Below are 17,500 nucleotides of genomic sequence, written 5' to 3' on the forward strand. Positions count from 1 at the left end.
TTTATTTCACTGTTAATATTACAGAACCTTTGTTTTTGATTCAGAACATAATATGATTTGAAAATAGGGTGCCATATTTTTGGCCACGACTGTATATGAATATAAATGTCTATATGAGTCTTGTATAAGTATATGAGCCTGGAATGGTACCCTAATGGTTTTTATCTAGTGAAGGGAAATGCACAGGTGTGCTTGTGAGAGCTTTGGATAGTCATATAATCATTAGACTTCAGACACTGTCACTGCCACTACAGCTTTATGACAGGTAAGACCGCTCCAACAGTCCAGGTTAGAAATCTTAGTATTTAATAATTTAATACATTAAATGTTTGGTTGTAGAAACTAGAGGTTTAAATTAAGCTGGACATTTTCTAGGTCAATCTTATAATGTGCTGTTCGTCAATGTACAGTCTGTTAATTACTTTGTTTTTACTTAGATATTCTGTCAGCAACTAATCTTTTACTTATTTAGAATTCATTAAAACACGTGCCAACAAGTGTTGTTACATACCACATGGTACCATGGTTCCCATTTGTCTTCACTTCTTTGAACTAAGTACTTAATGTTACCACGTCATTGTTAAGTAAATACTAGCCAAAATTGAGTAAAATAAAGCTTAGCCTTATATATATAAATATACACAGTACCAGTCAAAAGTTTGGACACACCTACTCATTCAAGGGTTTTTCTTTATTTTTACTATTTTCTACATTGTAGAATAATAGTGAAGACATCAAAACTATGAAATAACACATATGGAATCATGTAGTAACCAAAAAAGTGTTAAACAAATCAAAATATATTTTATATTTGAGATTCTTCAAATAGCCAGCCTTTGCCTTGATGACAGCTTTGCACACTCTTGGCATTCTCTCAACCAGCTTCATGATACAGTCACCTGGAATGCATTTCAATTAACAGGTGTGCCTTCTTAAAAGTTCGTTTGTGGAATTTATTTCCTTCTTAATGCGTTTGAGCCAATCAGTTGTGTTGTCACAAGGTAGAGGGGGTATACAGAAGATATACCTATTTGGTAAAAGACCAAGTCCATAATATGGCAAGAACAGCTCAAATAAGCAAAGAGAAACGACAGTCCATCATTACTTTAAGACATGAAGGTCAGTCAATTCGGAAAGTTTCTTCAAGTGCAGTCGCAAAAACCATCAAGCGCTATGATGAAACTGGCTCTCATGAGGACCGCCACAGGAATGGAAGACCCAGAGTTAACTCTGCTGCAGAGGATAAGTTCATTAGAGTTACCAGCCTCAGAAATTGCAGCCCAAATAAATGCTTCACAGAGTTCAAGTAACAGACACATCTCAACATCAACTGTTCAGAGGGGACTGTGTGAATCAGGCCTTCATGGTGGAATTGCTGTAAAAAAAACACTACTAAAGGACACCAATAATAAGAAGAGACCTGCTTGGGCCAAGAAACACGAGCAATGGACATTAGACCGGTTGAAATGTGTCCTTTGGTCTGGAGTCCAAATTGGAGATTTTTGGTTCCAACCGCCTTATCTTTGTGAGACGCGGTGTGGGTGAACGGATGACCTCCGCATGTGTATTTCCCACCGTAAAGCATGGAGGAGGAGCCGTTATGGTGTGGGGGTGCTTTGCTGGTGACATTGTCTGTGATTTATTTGGAATTCAAGGCACACTTAACCAGCATGGCTACCACAGCATTCTACAGCAATACACCATCCCATCTGGTTTGGGACTATCATTTGTTTTTCAACAGGACAATGACCCAACACACCTCCAGGCTGTCTAAGGGCTATTTTACCAAGTAGGAGAGTGATGAAGTGCTACATCAGATCACCTGGCCTCCGACCTCAACCCAATTGAGATGGTTTGGATGAGTCTGACCCCAGAGTGAAGGAAAAGCAGTCAACAAGTGCTCAGCATTTGTGGGAACTCCTTCAAGACTGTTGGAAAATCATTCCAATTGAAGCTGGTTGAGAGAATGCCAAGAGTGTGTAAAGCTGTCATCAAGGCAAAGGGTGGCTATTTGAAGATTCTGAAATATAAAATATACTTTGATTTGTTTAACTTTTTTTTTTTACTACATGATTCCATAAGTGTTATTTCATAGTTTTGATGTCTTCACTATATACAATTAAAAAAATAGTACAAATAAAGAAAAACCCTTGAATGAGTAGGTGTGTCCAAACTTTTGACTGGTAGTGTATATATATTTATTAATATAAAATATAAAATAATATAAAAATAGAATAGCTTGGTGATGAATTAATGTTATGATGACTGGAATAAGAACAAAGAGTTGATTGAATATGTCTAATACATGTTGAATATCTAATATATATACAGTGGGGAGAACAAGTATTTGATACACTGCCGATTTTGCCGAAAATCCCGAAAATCACATTGTATGATTTTTAAGTAATTAATTTGCATTTTATTGCATGACATAAGTATTTGATCACCTACCAACCAGTAAGAATTCCAGCTCTCACAGACCTGTTAGTTTTTCTTTAAGAAGCCCTCCTGTTCTCCACTCATTACCTGTATTAACTGCACCTGTTTGAACACGTTACCTGTATAAAAGACACCTGTCCACACACTCAATCAAACAGACTCCAACCTCTCCACAATGGCCAAGACCAGAGAGCTGTGTAAGGACATCAGGGATAACATTGTAGACCTGCACAAGGCTGGGATGGGCTACAGGACAATAGGCAAGCAGCTTGGTGAGAAGGCAACAACTGTTGGCGCAATTATTAGAAAATGGAAGAAGTTCAAGATGACGGTCAATCACCCTCGGTCTGGGGCTCCATGCAAGATCTCACCTCGTGGGGCATCAATGATCATGAGGAAGGTGAGGGATCAGCCCAGAACTACACGGCAGGACCTGGTCAATGACCTGAAGAGAGCTGGGACCACAGTCTCAAAGAAAACCATTAGTAACACACTACGCCGTCATGGATTAAAATCCTGCAGCGCACGCAAGGTCCCCCTGCTCAAGCCAGCGCATGTCCAGGCCCGTCTGAAGTTTGCCAATGACCATCTGGATGATCCAGAGGAGGAATGGGAGAAGGTCATGTGGTCTGATGAGACAAAAATATAGCTTTTTGGTCTAAACTACACTCGCTGTGTTTGGAGGAAGAAGGAAGAGTACAACCCCAAGAACACCATCCCAACCGTGAAGCATGGAGGTGGAAACATCATTCTTTGGGGATGCTTTTCTGCAAAGGGGACAGGACGACTGCACCGTATTGAGGGGAGGATGGATGGGGCCATGTATCGCGAGATCTTGGCCAACAACCTCCTTCCCTCAGTAAGAGCATTGAAGATGGGTCGTGGCTGGGTCTTCCAGCATGACAACGACCCGAAACACACAGCCAGGGCAACTAAGGAGTGGCTCTGTAAGAAGCATCTCAAGGTCCTGGAGTGGCCTAGCCAGTCTCCAGACCTGAACCCAATAGAAATCTTTGGAGGGAGCTGAAAGTCCGTATTGCCCAGCGACAGCCCCGAAACCTGAAGGATCTGGAGAAGGTCTGTATGGAGGAGTGGGCCAAAATCCCTGCTGCAGTGTGTGCAAACCTGGTCAAGACCTACAGGAAACGTATGATCTCTGTAATTGCAAACAAAGGTTTCTGTACCAAATATTAAGTTATGCTTTTCTGATGTATCAAATACTTATGTCATGCAATAAAATGCAAATTAATTACTTAAAAATCATACAATGTGATTTTCTGGATTTTTGTTTTAGATTCCGTCTCTCACAGTTGAAGTGTACCTATGATACAAAATTACAGACCTCTACATGCTTTGTAAGTAGGAAAACCTGCAAAATCGGCAGTGTATCAAATACTTGTTCTCCCCACTGTATGTATATTCCAAGTATTTGATACACTGCCGATTTTGTAGGTTTTCCTACTTACAAAGCATGTAGAGGTCTGTAATTTTTATCATAGGTACACTTCAACTGTGAAAATCACATTGTATGATTTTTAAGTAATTAATTTGCATTTTGTTGCATGACATACAGTGGGGGAAAAAAGTATTTAGTCTGCCACCAATTGTGCAAGTTCTCCCACTTAAAAAGATGAGAGAGGCCTGTAATTTTCATCATAGGTACACGTCAACTATGACAGACAAAATGAGAAAAATAATCCAGAAAATCACATTGTAGGATTTTTAATGAATTTATTTGCAAATTATGGTGGAAAATAAGTATTTGGTCAATAACAAAAGTTTCTCAATACTTTGTTATATACCCTTTGTTGGCAATGACACAGGTCAAACGTTTTCTGTAAGTCTTCACAAGGTTTTCACACACTGTTGCTGGTATTTTGGCCCATTCCTCCATGCAGATCTCCTCTAGAGCAGTGATGTTTTGGGGGTGTCGCTGGGCAACACGGACTTTCAACTCCCTCCAAAGATTTTCTATGGGGTTGAGATCTGGAGACTGGCTAGGCCACTCCAGGACCTTGAAATGCTTCTTACGAAGCCACTCCTTCGTTGCCCGGGTGGTGTGTTTGGGATCATTGTCATGCTGAAAGACCCAGCCACGTTTCATCTTCAATGCCCTTGCTGATGGAAGGAGGTTTTCACTCATAATCTCACGATACATGGCCCCATTCATTCTTTCCTTTACACGGATCAGTCGTCCTGGTCCCTTTGCAGAAAAACAGCCCCAAAGCATGATGTTTCCACCCCCATGATTCACAGTAGGTATGGTGTTCTTTGGATGCAACTCAGTATTCTTTGTCCTCCAAACACGACGAGTTGAGTTTTTACGAAAAAGTTCTATTTTGGTTTCATCTGACCATATGACATTCTCCCAATCCTCTTCTGGATCATCCAAATGCACGCTAGCAAACTTCAGACGGGCCTGGACATGTACTGGCTTAAGCAGGGGGACACGTCTGGCACTGCAGGATTTGAGTCCTTGGCGGCGTAGTGTGTTACTGATGGTAGGCTTTGTTACTTTGGTCCCAGCTCTCTGCAGGTCATTCACTAGGTCCCCCCGTGTGGTTCTGGGATTTTTGCTCACCGTTCTTGTGATCATTTTGACCCCATGGGGTGAGATCTTGCGTGGAGCCCCAGATCGAGGGAGATTATCAGTGGTCTTGTATGTCTTCCATTTCCTAATAATTGCTCCCACAGTTGATTTCTTCAAACCAAGCTGCTTACCTATTGCAGATTCAGTCTTCCCAGCCTTGTGCAGGTCTACAATTTAGTTTCTGGTGTCCTTTGACAGCTCTTTGGTCTTGGCCATAGTGGAGTTTGGAGTGTGACTGTTTGAGGTTGTGGACAGGTGTCTTTTAAACTGATAACAAGTTCAAACAGGTGCCATTAATAGAGGTAACGAGTGGAGGAAAGAGGAGCCTCTTAAAGAAGAAGTTACAGGTCTGTGAGAGCCAGAAATCTTGCTTGTTTGTAGGTGACCAAATACTTATTTTTCACCATAATTTGCAAATAAATTCATAAAAAATCCTACAATGTGATTTTCTGGAGAAAAAAAATCTCAATTTGTCTGTCTTAATTGACGTGTACCTATGATGAAAATTACAGGCCTCTCTCATCTTTTTAAGTGGGAGAACTTGCACAATTGGTGGCTGACTAAATACTTTTTTCCCCCACTGTATATACAGTGGGGAGAACAAGTATTTGATACACTGCCGATTTCGCAGGTTTTCCTACTTACAAAGCATGTAGAGGTCTGTAATTTTTATCATAGGTACACTTCAACTGTGAGAGACGGAATCTAAAACTAAAATCCAGAAAATCACCTTGTATGATTTTTAAGTAATTAATTTGCATTTTATTGCATGACATAAGTATTTGATACATCAGAAAAGCAGAACATAATATTTGGTACAGAAACCTTTGTTTGCAATTACAGAGATCATATGTTTCCTGTAGGTCTTGACCAGGTTTGCACACACTGCAGCAGGGATTCTGGCCCACTCCTCCATACAGACCTTCTCCAGATCCTTCAGGTTTCGGGGCTGTCGCTGGGCAATACGGACTTTCAGCTCCCTCCAAAGATTTTCTATTGGGTTCAGGTCTGAAGACTGGCTAGGCCACTCCAGGACCTTGGGATGCTTCTTACGGAGCCACTCCTTAGTTTCCCTGGCTGTGTGTTTCGGGTCATTGTCATGCTGGAAGACCCAGCCACGACCCATCTTCAATGCTCTTACTGAGGGAAGGAGGTTGTTGGCCAAGATCTCGCGATACATGGCCCCATCCATCCTCCCCTCAATACGGTACAGTCGTCCTGTCCCCTTTGCAGAAAAGCATCCCCAAAGAATGATGTTTCCACCTCCATGCTTCACGGTTGGGATGGTGTTCTTGGGGTTGTACTCATCCTTCTTCTTCCTCCAAACACGGCGAGTGGAGTTTAGACCAAAAAGCTCTATTTTTGTCTCATCAGACCACATGACCTTCTCCCATTCCTCCTCTGGATCATCCAGATGGTCATTGGCAAACTTCAGACGGGCCTGGACATGCGCTGGCTTGAGCAGGGGGACCTTGCATGCGCTGCAGGATTTTAATCCATGACGGCGAAGTGTGTTACTAATGGTTTTCTTTGAGACTGTGGTCCCAGCTCTCTTCAGGTCATTGACCAGGTCCTGCCGTGTAGTTCTGGGCTGATCCCTCACCTTCCTCATGATCATTGATGCCCCACGAGGTGAGATCTTGCTTGGAGCCCCAGACCGAGGGTGATTGACCGTCATCTTGAACTTCTTCCATTTTCTAATAATTGGGCCAACAGTTGTTGCCTTCTCACCAAGCTGCTTGCCTATTGTCCTGTAGCCCATCCCAGCCTTGTGCAGGTCTACAATTGTATCCCTGATGTCCTTACACAGCTCTCTGGTCTTGGCTATTGTGGAGAGGTTGGAGTCTGTTTAATTGAATGTGTGGACAGGTGTATTTTATACAGGTAACAAGTTCAAATAGGTGCAGTTAATAAAGGTAATGAGTGGAGAACAGGAGGGCTTCTTAAAGAAAAACTAACATGTTTGTGAGAGCCGGAATTCTTACTGGTTGGTAGGTGATCAAATACTTATGTCATGCAATAAAATGCAAATTAATTACTTAAATATCATACAATGTGATTTTCTGGATTTTAGTTTTAGATTCCGTCTCTCACAGTTGAAGTGTACCTATGATAAAAATTACAGACCTCTACATGCTTTGTAAGTAGGAAAACCTGCAAAATCGGCAGTGTATCAAATACTTGTTCTCCCCACTGTATATTGTTGCCATACAGTGAGGGAAAAAAGTATTTAATCCCCTGCTGATTTTGTACATTTGCCCACTGACAAAGATATGATCAGTCTATCATTTTAATGGTAGGTTTATTTGAACAGTGAGAGACAGAATAACAACAAAAACATCCAGAAAAACGCATGTCAAAAATGTTATAAATTGATTTGCATTTTAATGAGGGAAATAAGTATTTGACCCCCTCTCAATCAGAAATATCTCTGGCTCCCAGGTGTCTTTTATACAGGTAACTAGCTGAGATTAGGAGCGCACTCTTAAAGGGAGTGCTCCTAATCTCAGCTTGTTACCTGTATAAAAGACACCTGTCCACAGAAGCAATCAATCAATCAGATTCCAAACTCTCCAACATGGCCAAGACCAAAGAACGGTGAGGAATCAGCCCAGAACTACACGGGAGGATCTTGTCAATGATTTCAAGGCAGCTGGGACCATAGTCAATCAATCAATTTTATTTTATATAGCCCTTCTTACATCAGCTAATATCTCGAAGTGCTGTACAGAAACCCAGCCTAAAACCCCAAACAGCTAGTAATGCAGGTGTAGAAGCACGGTGGCTAGGAAAAACTCCATAGTCACCAAGAAAACAATTGGTAACACATTACGCCATGAAGGACTGAAATCTTGCAGCGCCCGCAAGGTCCCGCTGCTCAAGAAAGCACATATACAGGGCCGTCTGAAGTTTGCCAATGAACATCTGAATGATTCAGAGGAGAACTGGGTGATAGTGTTGTGGTCAGATGAGACCAAAATTGAGCTCTTTGGCATCAACTCAACTCGCCGTGTTTGAAGGAGGAGGAATGCTGCCTATGACCCCAAGAACACCATCCCCACCGTCAAACATGGAGGTGGAAACATTATGCTTTGGGGGTGTTTTTCTGCTAAGGGGACAGGACAACTTCACCGCATCAAAGGGACGATGGACGGGGCCATGTACCGTCAAATCTTGGGTGAGAACCTCCTTCCCTCAGCCAGGGCATTGAAAATGGGTTGTGGATGGGTATTCCAGCATGACAATGACCCAAAACACACGGCCAAGGCAACAAAGGAGTGGCTCAAGAAGAAGCACATTAAGGTTCTGGAGTGGCCTAGCCAGTCTCCAGACCTTTATCCCATAGAAAATCTGTGGAGGGAGCTGAAGGTTCGAGTTGCCAAACGTCAGCCTCGAAACCTTAATGACTTGGAGAAGATCTGCAAAGAGGAGTGGGACAAAATCCCTCCTGAGATGTGTGCAAACCTGGTGGCCAACTACAAGAAACGTCTGACCTCTGTGATTGCCAACAAGGGTTTTGCCACCAAGTACTAAGTCATGTTTTGCAGAGAGGTTAAATACTTATTTCCCTTATTAAAATGCTAATCAATTTATAACATTTTTGACATGCATTTTTCTGGATTTTTTTGTTGTTATTCTGTCTCTCACTTTTCAAATAAACCTACCATTAAAATTATAGACTGATCATGTCTTTGTCAGTGGGCAAACGTACAAAATCAGCAGGGGATCAAATAACTTTTTCCCTCACTGTATATTGTTGCCATATGGGTTTTTCAAATAGCCTAACTATAAGGTTTGTAATGTGTGACTCTCCGGGAGAGACAGGGTTGCCACAGTCATTTCAGCACTGACCGGACGGGCCCTGGACTGGGGTGCCGCGGTCTGGGAAACGGACAGACCCGAGGTCGCATACTACGAGCACTTCACCCTCCTCTTCCGCTTGGTGTTTGATCATCCTGTGGAGGACCGAGAGGGGGGTGAGCGTCTACTCTGACTACGTCAGGGATCTAGGACCGCCTCAGAGTTCGCCCTGGAATTACGGACCATCGCGATCTCCACCGGATGGAACGAGTCGGCTCTGGTCACCGTTTTCCGCAGTGGACTGCAGGAGGAGGTACAGAAGGAGTTAGCCTGCCGTGATGACAACCTGTCACTCGACCAGCTCATCAGCATGGCAATCCGGTTGGACAACCTCTTGCGGTTCCGACGAACACCTGCGCGGAATCCGGAGCCCATGGCTACACCTGCTCCGTGGCCAGAGCCGATGGAGGTGGGCTCTGCACGTTTGCCCAAGGCAGAGCGTAGGAGAAGGAGGAATCTGGGCCTCTGCTCCTATTGTGGAGAAAGGGGTCATTTCTCCCCGACCTGCCCTCTATCCACTAATAGGCGAGGAGGTGACAAGCCAGGGAATTCCCCTGCTCCAACCCCGGTAGGATGCAAGATCTCCTCTCCTTTTCTGTCACCTCAACCAGTGTGTTTCCCATTAAATTCCCTGAATACCCTAGCCCCTCACTCCCGTTCGCTCTGATTGATTCCGGAGCTGCCGGGAATCTTTTAGATAGCGCACTGGCCACTGCATTACGCATCCCTTTGGTTCCCCTACAGCCACCCATTCCGGTTCGAGCCCTGGATAATCGTCCAATAGGGACAGGGCTCGTACACCACATCACTGTTCCCGTTTCTCTGCTGACCCATGACACTCATTTAGAACAGATCACCTTTTTGATTATAGACACCCCCACGCACCCCGTTGTTTTAGGTCTCTCCTGGTTGAGTTGGCATAACCCTGTTATTTCCTGGTCCGAGAGGAGACTGCTGGGTTGGTCGCAGGAGTGTCAGGGGAGGTGTCTCGCGGTGTCTGTCAACACCACTGTGGTGGAAAGTCCGGACCGCGCCCCTCAAGTGGATTTACATGATGAATACCAGGATCTGCACCGGGTTTCTCTAAGACCCAGGCTACACGCCTGCCTCCTCATCGCCCCTGCGACTGAACCATGGACCTGCTGTCTGACGCAGCCCTCCCGAGAGGACACGTCCATCCCCTCTCCTGTGCGGAGACCAAGGCCATGGAGACCTACGTACAGGAGAGCCTCCAGCAGGGTTTTATCCGCCCCTCTAAGTCACAAGCCTGCTCCAGCTTCTTTTTTGTTAAGAAGAAAGATGGCGGACTGCGCCCCTGCATTGATTATCGAACACTGAATAAAGCCACAGTTAAGTTCAGCTATCCTTTACCCCTCATCCCAACCATCATCGAACAAATGCACGGGGTGCAGTACTTCACGAAACTGGACTTGAGGAGCGCCTACAATCTTGTGCACATTCGTGCAGGCGACGAATGGGAAAACTGCCTTTTCCACGACCACAGGGGCATTACGAGTATCTCGTAATACCTGTTGGCCTGTCTAATGCTCCTTCAGTCTTCCAGGCCTTTATTAACAGTCTTCCAGGCCTTTATTAACAGTCTTCCAGGCCTTTATTAACGAAGTGTTTCGGGACATGCTGGGATGGGGTGTAGTGGTTTATATAGACAACATTTTGGTCTATTCTGCTGACCGAGGCCAGCATGTCTCATTAGTCAGGTTTGTGCTGGGAAGACTGTTGGAGCATAAGCTGTACGTTAAACAAGAGAAATGTTTGTTTTTCCAGCGGTCCGTATCCATTGTGTAATTTAGTGATGGTCCCTAACTAGCCCCATAGGGATCTTGAATGTCAAACCCAATTGACCAAGGGTGTTAAGATCCGCTCCTGTGCAGCTGTGCTCTGAATTGACGAAAACTTGGCTGCTGCCAGCTGTTGGCATATGGGCAGGTTTTAAATAAACTCAACCCATCTGTTACGGTACCCTTCATTCTGTGACAAACCATTTTTTTACTATCATCTCACAAATCTCTGTTTTGGACAAGACTTTTGACACTAGAATACATTTTTCTGACTCCTATCGATGCCACATAGGCCGTTTTCAAAACGAGAAGTTGCTTTTTAGGGGCTCTTTAAGATCGGTTTATGTATTTGATGGTCTTCTTGAATTAATTTGCGTATGGTATAGCTGAACTCTTTTAGTCAATTAATTTTTTATATCATTGTCAGTTTATTTCTTTGAGATACAGACATAGAGTTTGGTTGAGCGGATTGCTGACAAAATTTATAGAATTCTGAATGACCCCATTCATAATACACAGGCATGCTTAACCCAATCATAATACACAGGCATGCTTACCCCAATCATAATATACAGGCATGCTTAACCCAATCATAATACACAGGCATGCTTACCCCATTCATAATACACAGGCATGCTTACCCCATTCATAATACACAGGCATGCTTACCCCATTCATAATACACAGGCATGCTTACCCCATTCATAATATACAGGTATGCTTAACCCAATCATAATACACAGGTATGCTTACCCCATTCATAATACACAGGCATGCTTACCCCAATCATAATACACAGGCATGCTTACCCCATTCATAATACACAGGCATGCTTACCCCATTCATAATACACAGGTATGCTTACCCATTCATAATAAGCAGGCATGCTTAACCCAATCATAATATACAGGCATGCTTACCCCATTCATAATACACAGGCATGCTTACCCCATTCATAATACACAGGTATGCTTAACCCAATCATAATACACAGGTATGCTTACCCCATTCATAATACACAGGCATGCTTACCCCAATCATAATTCACAGGCATGCTTACCCCATTCATAATACACAGGCATGCTTACCCCATTTATAATACACAGGCATGCTTACCCCATTCATAATACACAGGCATGCTTACCCCATTCATAATACACAGGCATGCTTACCCCATTCATAATACACAGGTATGCTTAACCCAATCATAATACACAGGTATGCTTACCCCATTCATAATACACAGGCATGCTTACCCCAATCGTAATACACAGGTATGCTTACCCCAATCATAAGACACAGGCATGCTTAACCCAATAATAATACACAGGTATGCTTACCCATTCATAATAAACAGGCATGCTTACCCCAATCATAATACACAGGCATGCTTAACCCAATCATAATACACAGGCATGCTTACCCCATTCATAATACACAGGTATGCTTACCCATTCATAATAAACAGGCATGCTTACCCCAATCATAATACACAGGCATGCTTAACCCAATCATAATACACAGGCATGCTTACCCCAATCGTAATACACAGGTATGCTTACCCCAATCATAAGACACAGGCATGCTTAACCCAATCATAATACACAGGCATGCTTACCCCATTCATAATACACAGGCATGCTTACCCCAATCGTAATACACAGGCATGCTTACCCCATTCATAATACACAGGCATGCTTACCCCATTTATAATACACAGGCATGCTTACCCCATTCATAATACACAGGCATGCTTACCCCATTCATAATACACAGGCATGCTTACCCCATTTATAATACACAGGCATGCTTAATCCAATCATAATACACAGGTATGCTTACCCCATTCATAATACACAGGCATGCTTACCCCAATCGTAATACACAGGTATGCTTACCCCAATCATAAGACACAGGCATGCTTAACCCAATAATAATACACAGGCATGCTTACCCCATTCATAATACACAGGTATGCTTACCCATTCATAATAAACAGGCATGCTTACCCCAATCATAATACACAGGCATGCTTAACCCAATCATAATACACAGGCATGCTTACCCCAATCGTAATACACAGGTATGCTTACCCCAATCATAAGACACAGGCATGCTTAACCCAATCATAATACACAGGCATGCTTACCCCATTCATAATACACAGGCATGCTTACCCCAATCATAATACACAGGCATGCTTACCCCATTCATAATACACAGGCATGCTTACCCCATTTATAATACACAGGCATGCTTACCCCATTCATAATACACAGGCATGCTTACCCCATTCATAATACACAGGCATGCTTACCCCATTCATAATACACAGGCATGCTTAATCCAATCATAATACACAGGTATGCTTACCCCATTCATAATACACAGGCATGCTTACCCCAATCGTAATACACAGGTATGCTTACCCCAATCATAAGACACAGGCATGCTTAACCCAATAATAATACACAGGCATGCTTACCCCATTCATAATACACAGGTATGCTTACCCATTCATAATAAACAGGCATGCTTACCCCAATCATAATACACAGGCATGCTTAACCCAATCATAATACACAGGCATGCTTACCCCAATCGTAATACACAGGTATGCTTACCCCAATCATAAGACACAGGCATGCTTAACCCAATCATAATACACAGGCATGCTTACCCCATTCATAATACACAGGCATGCTTACCCCATTCATAATACACAGGTATGCTTAACCCAATCATAATACACAGGTATGCTTACCCCATTCATAATACACAGGCATGCTTACCCCATTCATAATACACAGGTATGCTTAAGTGAATGAAATTGTGATACATGGTAAAAAAATCTGTATAAGATTGTATATACTGTAACTGTCTTATGGTGAGCAAAATACCAAAGTTCACGACACAATCTCAGTATATTTAGGATGCCGCAAGGAACTATGAAGAACGTGAAACAAACTTTATTTATTTCTATATATCTGAACTCTTGTTGATGGTTCTGACTTCTGCAAATCAGGTTCCAGGCAATTACCACTCCCACTTTGTCCTTGATTGACAGAGTGCCAGGGATGGACTGACCATAGGGTTTACAGTATGTATTTGATGGTTCCCTTGTCTGACCTTCATCCTACTTTAATAAATAGGGTTCAATAACACAATATGAACTCTGTGTGAACGCTTGTTGATTGTGATTTGGATATGACTAGACATGGTAATATCGGGGATATTGACTTGCACAGTTTTTTTGGTAAAAAATGCGTTACCACAACTACCATCACTACTGCAGTCACTACCACGAAGCATTACATTTCCTTTTCTAGTTTATAATACACACACATACTGTCCAACCACGCATGCCCACACACATACACACACACACACACACCTCTCGTCCCATTTCCTGGGTCACCATCCCTCCCATCAATGCCTTTGGGTCCAGGATATCCAGGGTGTCCTTTAGCACCAAGGAAACCAGGCAGACCTAATGTAGAACAGACAATCAACATTGTTAAATGATATTAAATGACCATATTAATCACAATATTTCTAATAGCAATTATCTTATAACACATGGTCCGAGATTCAAATGGAACCGGTCATAGCATTGGGGAAAAATGAGCTTCCGCATAAATACTGCAGTGCATGTTTGATTGAATTGATCGCTCATCTCTATGGTGCTCACCACGCTTTCCAGGGTCCCCTCGGGGCCCATTTAAGTCTGTAGTGGGTGATGATCCACAAGGGCCTGGGGGCCCGTCGTCCCCCACATGGCCCGATACACCACTGTGACCTTTATCCCCATCACGGCCAACCAACCCTGCCCAGAACCACATCATAATAATCATTATATATCTATCGTCATAATTCAAAAACTTTATTATCACCGTTTATTTGTGCGTGTGAGTGTTCTTGCGTGTCTGTATGTGTGTGTGTGTGTGTGTGTGTGTGTGTGTGTCTATGCGCACATCTGCATGTGTTTGTTTGTGTGTGTGTGTGTGTGTGTGTGTGTGTGTGTGTGTGTGTGTGTGTGTGTCTACACATGTGTGTGACCTCTGACCATTGGGACCGGGTGGTCCTCCAGGTCCAGGCGGTCCATCAGGGCCCAGTCCAGATCTTCCTTCCAGCCCAGGGTCACCTCTAGGACCTGTAGTAGGTAACATATACTACATCCACTACTGTAGTAGGTAACATATACTACATCCACTACTGTAGTAGGTAACATATACTACATCCACTACTGTAGTAGGTAACATATACTACATCCACTACTGTAGTAGGTAACATATACTACATCAACGACTGTAGTAGGTAACATATACTACATCCACTACTGTAGTAGGTAACATATACTACATCCACTACTGTAGTAGGTAACATATACTACATCCACTACTGTAGTAGGTAACATATACTACATCCACTACTGTAGTAGGTAACATATACTACATCCACTACTGTAGTAGGTAACATATACTACATCCACTACTGTAGTAGGTAACATATACTACATCCACTACTGTAGTAGGTAACATATACTACATCCACTACTGTAGTAGGTAACATATACTACATCCACTACTGTAGTAGGTAACATATACTACATCCACTACTGTAGTAGGTAACATATACTACATCCACTACTGTAGTAGGTAACATATACTACATCCACTACTGTAGTAGGTAACATATACTACATCCACTACTGTAGTAGGTAACATATACTACATCCACTACTGTAGTAGGTAACATATACTACATCCACTACTGTAGTAGGTAACATATACTACATCCACTACTGTAGTAGGTAACATATACTACATCCACTACTGTAGTAGGTAACATATACTACATCCACTACTGTAGTAGGTAACATATACTACATCCACTACTGTAGTAGGTAACATATACTACATCCACTACTGTAGTAGGTAACATATACTACATCCACTACTGTAGTAGGTAACATATACTACATCCACTACTGTAGTAGGTAACATATACTACATCCACTACTGTAGTAGGTAACATATACTACATCCACTACTGTAGCAGGTAACATGTATTAAAGTAAAAATGACATTAACCAGGTCCCTGGCATTAGACTAACTCTTGGTAATGATACTGGAGCACTCAATGTCTTTGCACATTCAATTCAATTCAATTCAATTCATTCAAAATTCACTTGTCCCCTTGGGGCAATTCCTATTAGGGTTACGGTGGTGCATCAGACTCATAAAACAAACAGGCATAGACAATACATAGACAAGAACATGCTTTCATTTGAGACCACTGTAACTTGGCTAAGCCTTATAATAAGACAGTCTACTGTAAGTGCTCATGCATGCTTACATCATCTATTCATTTATTGTATCTGTCCTCTTTGAAGTATTACCAATGTGTGGAATGTGTCATTGCTGTGACTGTACCTGATGCACCTGGTAACCCATCTCTCCCTTGTCATTGCTGTGACTGTACCTGATGCACCCGGTAACCCGTCTCTCCCTTGTCATTGCTGTGACTGTACCTGATGCACCCGGTAACCCGTCTCTCCCTTGTCATTGCTGTGACTGTACCTGATGCACCCGGTAACCCGTCTCTCCCTTGTCATTGCTGTGACTGTACCTGATGCACCCGGTAACCCGTCTCTCCCTTGTCATTGCTGTGACTGTACCTAATGCACCCGGTAACCCGTCTCTCCCTTGTCATTGCTGTGACTGTACCTGATGCACCCGGTAACCCATCTCTCCCTTGTCATTGCTGTGACTGTACCTGATGCACCCGGTAACCCGTCTCTCCCTTGTCATTGCTGTGACTGTACCTGATGCACCCGGTAACCCGTCTCTCCCTTGTCATTGCTGTGACTGTACCTGATGCACCCGGTAACCCGTCTCTCCCTTGTCATTGCTGTGACTGTACCTGATGCACCCGGTAACCCGTCTCTCCCTTGTCATTGCTGTGACTGTACCTAATGCACCCGGTAACCCGTCTCTCCCTTGTCATTGCTGTGACTGTACCTGATGCACCCGGTAACCCGTCTCTCCCTTGTCATTGCTGTGACTGTACCTGATGCACCCGGTAACCCGTCTCTCCCTTGTCATTGCTGTGACTGTACCTGATGCACCCGGTAACCCGTCTCTCCCTTGTCATTGCTGTGACTGTACCTGATGCACCCGGTGACCCGTCTCTCCCTTGTCATTGCTGTGACTGTACCTGATGCACCCGGTAACCCGTCTCTCCCTTGTCATTGCTGTGACTGTACCTGATGCACCCGGTAACCCGTCTCTCCCTTGTCATTGCTGTGACTGTACCTGATGCACCCGGTAACCCGTCTCTCCCTTGTCATTGCTGTGACTGTACCTGATGCACCCGGTAACCCGTCTCTCCCTTGTCATTGCTGTGACTGTACCTGATGCACCCGGTAACCCGTCTCTCCCTTGTCATTGCTGTGACTGTACCTAATGCACCCGGTAACCCGTCTCTCCCTTGTCATTGCTGTGACTGTACCTGATGCACCCGGTAACCCGTCTCTCCCTTGTCATTGCTGTGACTGTACCTGATGCACCCGGTAACCCGTCTCTCCCTTGTCATTGCTGTGACTGTACCTGATGCACCCGGTAACCCGTCTCTCCCTTGTCATTGCTGTGACTGTACCTAATGCACCCGGTAACCCGTCTCTCCCTTGTCATTGCTGTGACTGTACCTGATGCACCCGGTAACCCGTCTCTCCCTTGTCATTGCTGTGACTGTACCTGATGCACCCGGTAACCCGTCTCTCCCTTGTCATTGCTGTGACTGTACCTGA

General features: G+C 43.6%; 1 protein-coding gene across 1 annotated transcript in view; it reads right to left on the minus strand.

Annotated features, from left to right (window-relative positions):
• LOC311146313 (uncharacterized protein) overlaps positions 1 to 17,500 on the minus strand; it is a gene marked incomplete at both ends in the record, with an annotated part of 89,185 nt that overhangs the window by 20,696 nt on the left and 50,989 nt on the right. Inside the window, 3 exons of the mRNA XM_084182803.1 lie at positions 14,084 to 14,179; positions 14,381 to 14,515; positions 14,756 to 14,842. Of these exons, the coding sequence (XP_084038929.1) occupies positions 14,084 to 14,179; positions 14,381 to 14,515; positions 14,756 to 14,842 (318 nt within the window). The remainder of the gene's footprint in view (positions 1 to 14,083; positions 14,180 to 14,380; positions 14,516 to 14,755; positions 14,843 to 17,500) is intronic.

The sequence above is a fragment of the Coregonus lavaretus genome, assembly GCF_964263955.1.
Source record: "Coregonus lavaretus genome assembly, chromosome: 19".
Lineage (NCBI taxonomy): Eukaryota > Metazoa > Chordata > Actinopteri > Salmoniformes > Salmonidae > Coregonus > Coregonus lavaretus.